The 6,850-nt window shown below is 32.5% G+C and overlaps 1 protein-coding gene across 10 annotated transcripts in view; it reads right to left on the bottom strand.

Annotated features, from left to right (window-relative positions):
* Positions 1-758: 758 nt before the first annotated feature.
* The window catches only part of PRL-1 (protein-tyrosine phosphatase 4A family member PRL-1), a 71,789-nt gene continuing 65,697 nt past the window's right edge, over positions 759-6,850 (bottom strand). For all 10 annotated transcript variants that reach the window (XM_023159695.2, XM_074180576.1, XM_023159694.2 and 7 more), the window contains 2 exons: positions 5,692-6,004; positions 759-3,169 (listed from right to left, as the gene is read on the bottom strand). In XM_023159695.2, the coding sequence (XP_023015463.1) occupies positions 2,979-3,169; positions 5,692-6,004 (504 nt within the window). In that variant the 3' untranslated portion in view covers positions 759-2,978. The remainder of the gene's footprint in view (positions 3,170-5,691; positions 6,005-6,850) is intronic.

Here is a 6,850-nt window from a genome sequence, read left to right as displayed (position 1 = left end):
TTGATAATTGTAGATTGTATAATTAAAAGATTCACATCACTTTCTGCTTGACTTCAATAAAAATAATTTGCAGTTGGTTCTGAAAATTTTTCTTCAATTAGTCACGTAAATGAATTGGAGTATGACCAATATATTCATGATTTCTCCCAAACGCTTTAATCCTACCATAATTTTTCCCATCAAAAACAACTTTAACGTTAATGCCATAGTAAATGGTCAATATACTGTTGTTAAATTAATTACAATGGACTTTTTCGAAAAAAAGCCATACAAAACTGAATTTTCATAAATATCATACCAAATTCAAGTTTGAATCTCAGCTGTTCAGCTTCCAAAGAAAATACTTAGTTGTTTTGATTATTCAATTAAAGTATGAAAAAACTTTGCATGTATCATTCAATAAAATGAAGCATTTTGTTTTGATATACGTTGTATTCCAAAAAAGACATTCGTTTATAAAATTACATTATTCAATACTTTACATTAAATTAATACTATTTGGGAAAATACGTCTTTCTTCTAAAATTTTCACATGAATAATCATAGTTAAAAACTTTTTCTTGCAACAAAAAATGTAATTGTCGAATTTAAAAAAGGGCGACTTTGTGTAAAAAATAGGTAGATCTTTCCCAAAATTATCTATAACTTTTTGATGGAAGCAGTTTTGAGAAAATTATATATGACAATAACAATAAGATAAACAATTTGGCAAAGTAATGATAGTCCAACTCACCTCAGAGGAATTCCAAACAACAAGCCAACTTTTGATAAGGTTTAATTTAAAAAATATATGATTTATTTTTTCAATACTACATTCATTTTTTATTTTCTTGCCGAAGTAAGGAATTGGAGAAAAATTACTGGCCAAAAAGTAAATGTTAGTCATTAATCATAAATTTCAGACATTTATCTTATACATTTCTTTTCTAATGCTTTGACAATTCACTAGGTGTATACAATTCATCATCCACTCATTGGATGGTAAACAGAAAATCTGTTTTAAGAGTCATTGCAATACACGAATTTGGCCATTGTCTTTGCATCGAAAAAACAATTATATTATTTACTCTGCCATAATGACTTTCCTGCTTATAAAAATAAAATGTTTCAATTATTTCCGAGAAGCAGAAATAAAAGCCAAATCGACAGAAAACACAAAGAGTATTGGACTTGAAATAAGTCTCTTCATTGCACTGCGATTACTTTTGCATATTTTCAAGAGGTTTTGAAAGTAAATGATGCAAATTTACCTCAATTCAACTAAAATGAAATAACATTTTAGTATATTAAAATAATCTATTAAAAATTAATTTTTGCATAAAAACAGAAAGTGTAGCTTACAAGTTTAAAATGTTCGTATATGCCTCAAATACTTTTTTTAAATATTTCAAGTCACCCCTCGTGAATGAAGCCAAAAATATGTTCAATACTACATGTAACTTGAACTATTTTGTGAAAGTTTTTACAATAGAAAACATGATTCCCAAAGTATAAATTACACTTTTGCCTCAAAACATTAAAACCTGATTAAACATAATGATTCGTTTTAATTTCAAAAACCTTTAAAATAATATTGATTTCATTTCAATGGCCAAATTCGGTCATTGCCTAAAAATCAGTATAGCACATGGTGGCTCATACAAAACGAATGAAATAAATGAATGAATAGTGCATTGGAAATGCGACCCCTTCACAAAAAACACTAGACTTCTTTAATTTGAAATCTAGAGCCATACCAGAGAGATCAAATTGATAATTTGTATCATAAATAAATGTTAAAATTCCAGTTGAATGTTTTGTTGTCGAATAATTAAAATTCTTAAAACAAGGGTCAGATTTGTTCTTAAGAATATTTGATATAATGGAAAATAACAGGGAAGTTTCATACATTCAAAGATTTTTTATGAATGCTGTTACAGATGTAGGAAATAATCCCTCAAACCATACTTTCTGAATAGGGTTTCTTAGGATTCCCCTTGAGAAAAGTAAAAGAAATTCAAGAGAAGGAAATTGGTGTTGATGTAGTTGTTTGGCTAAATGGTTTGAATGTTCAATAGTGGAAAAATTTGATACTGTAGTAAGACATAGCCCAATAAAAATGAAGAATATATATAATTGGAAGGTAATTTTATCCTACAATATAAACATAAGGAGATACTTGTAAGCCAATTGAAATATAGAATATTATTATAACGTCTACTATTAAATATACAAATTAACTGAATATACACAACTATTAACTGAATATTTACAACTAGAAACAATTACATATTTCATATTAATTATGTGATGTCAAAGACCTTTGGACTAGTATGGAAATGAATTCCTTCAGTCTTCCTAAAACAATAATTGTTTTTGATACCTTAACGCTTCCAAATATATATCGCGAGAAACTATTGTGTGTGTGTCTCTTAAATGGACGTTAGGATAGTTCATTGGTAATAAAACCGTAATCTGAAGTTGAAATCAATAATCTACTCAGCTGAAGTCAGTTAGTTATCCACGAAATTGAAAACTATCTGGAGTTTTCACAAATTTTGAAGAGTTTCAAGAGAATATTTGCCAAATTCAATAACTATGTTAGGTATATTAACGGCTATTCTCTTTACGTGAATTATAAAATGAAAATGGATGAAAAATGGTAGATGCAATTGCACGGTGCAATTCTGCGGCAATATATTTATTTTTCAATCAATTAATCTGAGTAGAGGTGTTACCAAGAATGCCAAACAAGTTACAGGCTATCTACTTTGACAAATTGCACATGATCAGACTGAATCTGCGCCACCCTTACACTTTCCAGCACACCTCTAGACCATGTCAAAATTACCCCTTCAGCTTTCAACCAACATCAATTATCAATCAATTTCCTATACTGTCATCACATTTCTCTTTAACTGGATTATTCATTGACCAAAGATGGAGTCGCAGTTTCGAGTAAGCTATGTAATATATGAGCCACCCTTCGTCATCAACGTTTATTGAATTATGCAAGCTTTCTTTTTATCATTGACCAGCCGAGATCTTGATTTGTATTTAGAGAGAAATTCTAGCTGCTTGGCATTGATGGCGCCTCGCCTCTTCTCTCTGATGAGGTCGACGGCGTCTTCATAGGTGAAGCCCAACTCGATAAGAGCTACAGCAACCATAACAGGCGCCCTACCAAGACCTGAAAAATATATATATTAATGAAATGATTTCCATTTTCACAATGACCAAAAAATTCGCGCAGTACAGGTAACGCTCAGGATCTTAAAGGAATATTTTATTTGAACTCAACAAAAACACTTCTCTCACACACCAGAATAGCATTTATCCATATTCCTGATTTTTAGTTTTCCCTTGTGGGGTATTTTTCCTGTGCTCGACACTAAATACTTCCAAAGGCCTCTTGGCCAGACTACTCCATAGACATGGTATACGATAAAAACAATTTTTGAAGTCGTTGTTCACATTTGGAGGTTCATTTACGTGGGGTTGCTATGAATGGTGTGTCAACGTATAAGAGGGTTTCAATCTTGTACTCAAAATTCAATCAATCTTGTCCTCTCCAATAGTTTTCTGACTATGATGATTCACGGAAATGTAATTATTTTTTTCCATCTGATTTCAGTTCAATCATCCAAAGATGAGGATGCAGTATGCTATTCAAAATTAGACCGATGCCAAGGATCTCGATTCATCCATCGAAATATTGTCTGCCGAAAAGGTATCGACTGAGGACGCCGAGCATGCAATTCTTTATGACCTGAGCGTGTGCTACGATAACGAAAGTATCCAACTGTGTCTTCGTGATGCTGATAACTATAAGAATGTCGCGGAAACTTGGAACTGAATCAACTTTGTGAGCTAATATTTGAGTTGAATCTGAGGAAATTCCTGAATTGTTTTCGACCATACTTAACAAAATGGATAAATCGAGAGTTTCAGTTGAATGATGAAAATCATGAGGAAATTGAAGACAGTCACGAAAATAATCACCTCGATGACTAGATTGTTTATATTATATGTTCCAGTAAATTGTAAATAGTATGAAAACAACTCTGTAGTATCCATTGAAGAAACATTACAAAACAAAACGTAATGAAAATTGAAAGTGGTATGTTTTTAGAAGAGATTATTTTTTGGGAAACGAAGATTTTGGCTTCACACTTCTCCATCTCTATACAAAAAATGTGAGAATCTTCCAAAGAAAGAAAGAATGCAAATAATTTCTTGTTACATCTTTTTACAAAGATGTGTAGATCATGCATGTCAAACCATGTCTTTACTGTGCATGCAATCCACCCCTCAAATTTCTTGTTCAAGGTAAACTCTACGTAGCAGGTCATATTGAATGCCCAAGGACGTCCTTCAAATCACGTACTGGATACACATTTTTCCAAGTCATTTTGATGACATCATCAGTCATTAAAATACCTTTAATTACGTCATAGTGGTGAGGGAGGCTGAAACCTGGCTGTAATCTCCTACTGGAAGTATCTCACTCCAATCTTTAAAGCGATACTTTTCTGGCAGGTAGAGAATTAGTGATCATTGAATAAAAATACTAATTCATAATTCAAATAACGACATAAGTAAAGTGTCAAGGGTTATAGTATCTCGCTATATCTATAACGCAACGCAAGACGTACTAATGAGAGAGAGAGAGAGAAAGAATATGCTTTATTGTATACATGATAAATCATGGTTACAAAGCTTAAAAATAGTGCAAAATAATACATATAAAATATTAAAATCAGTACAAGGTGTGTGTACACACACACCAACAGACATACACATGCATAGTACATACATTAAAAACACAATAAAGTCCTAAGCCTGAGTCAATTTTTACAAGAGAGAATATATATATATATATATATATATATATATATATATATATATATATATATATGTATATCAACCTGGATAACAATGTGTGAAATTATGAATCATATACCTAAACCACTATATCGCTTTACGAATATTTAAAAATGAACTATTACTAAGAATTTTGGAGTATGAATAGTACAACTATGATAGCGTGTCACTGAAATATTCCTCAAGGTGGTAATACGGTCTAACAACCAAAATATTTTTTACAGCTTTTCTGAACTGCTTAAGAGGTATAATGTCTTTAATTTCATCAGGTAAATGATTGAATATTTTGCATCCATTGTAAATGAATGAATCTTTAAATAAAGTGGAAGTCGGTCTCGGAAGTTTAATATTATTGTCTTGTCTAGTAGTGTAATGAACTTGGGGTGTAATGGAAAAAGACAATTATTCTTTTCATAGATCACTCATCGCAACGATTGACAAAAAATATATAGAATTCGTTACATTAGTAACATTCTGTTACTATTGTAACGTGCTCCAATTCCGTGCTCCAATTGGTTGTCCGTAAGGAAAATTCTGCAAGAAATGAAACATACCTTACATTATGAATACATTGCTGCGTTTACGGAGCCGAATTTATAAATGTATGCACGTTGATCTTGCAATTCATATTTTTACGAAACAGCTTACATTGCATTCGCGTTACGTAATCTATAAATCCAACTAAAATTTCAAGGGTAATTCATCCTGATTCATATTTCATATGTTTCACCACCTGTTGGTGATTATCACAAACATTGATTCACGAAGGTGCCCCCTATTGAAGATGGTTTAATATCTTGAGAATCACAATTACTTCCATATTCTTACCTGCAACGCAGTGAACAGCAACACAAGATTCCGGATTGATATTGTACTGTCTCTTGAGGATATCAAAGAATTCGTCTATAATCTTCTCGGACGGAGAAGTACCGTCCGGAATGTTCAGGTTGCACACCTGTATTCCGGCCCCCTTGAGAGCCTCTGTATCGTAGGTCGGTTCACAAACCCTGACGACAATTTTGACATTGTGTTTTTTTAGTTCTTTAATGAAAGCGTCCAAGGTGGTGTTCGATGGATTTTTCGTAATCAGGAACTTGAACCCTTTGTGGGTGATCATGGCGTAGTCGGCCATTTTGTGTTTCTGTAACAAGAATTCATATTAACATTTGGAAAACTTAATGTTCAGGAAATTGAAGTTACATGTACGACAATCGTAATAACATACATGTGCAAATATCCCTTTCAACATTGCATTAATTACGTGAAAATCGACAATGTTTATAATGCAATAATATTGTAGTATTTCTACCAGGTGAACCATCAAAGTATCAGATACTTGAAATACTATGACAATGAATAACCTGCGATTTTGGATTGGAAGGTTTGTAATTTGAAGGCAAAGCATACTGTAGATTTTATCATTAGTAATGACCCAAGGATACCGATATTTGCGGGATACGGGGTCCCAACAAAGAAAACACAAAGATGTTGGAAAAAATTTATTTATTTTTCAAGATAACTTCCTTGCAGCTCTATACACTTTTTCAACGACCTTTAATAAGTTCGATACCGTTTTTATAATAAGAACTATTTTGCTCCTCAAAATAGCCATTAACTGCAGACATCATCTCTTCATCGTTGGGAAATCTTTGATCACTGGATTCATTTTTTCAACTTTAGGAACAGAAAATAATCCGAGGGGCTGAATCTGGTGGATAGGGTGCATGAGGTAGCAATTCAAACTTTGTCTCGGGTATAATGGATCCATGTTTCATCGATGGCTATGAAACGACGCAAGAATTCTGCTTTGTTGTTGTGAAACTTCGCTAAAACATCTTCACGACACTGTTTTTGCTCGAGTGTGAGCAAACGCGGCACCTGTCTTGCACAGAGCTTTCTCATGTCCAAATTTTCAGATAATATATGATGTACCGCACTTTTTTAAATGCCTACTAAGTCTGTTAGCTCGCGCACTTTCAACTGAAGA

This window comes from Leptinotarsa decemlineata, unplaced genomic scaffold (genome assembly GCF_025532065.1).
Source record: "Leptinotarsa decemlineata unplaced genomic scaffold, Ldec_3_MD MMD2_tig00026299_RagTag_RagTag, whole genome shotgun sequence".
NCBI classification, from domain to species: Eukaryota; Metazoa; Arthropoda; class Insecta; order Coleoptera; family Chrysomelidae; genus Leptinotarsa; species Leptinotarsa decemlineata.
Note: the sequence above shows the minus strand (reverse complement) of the source record. Positions and strands in the feature narration are given on the sequence as shown.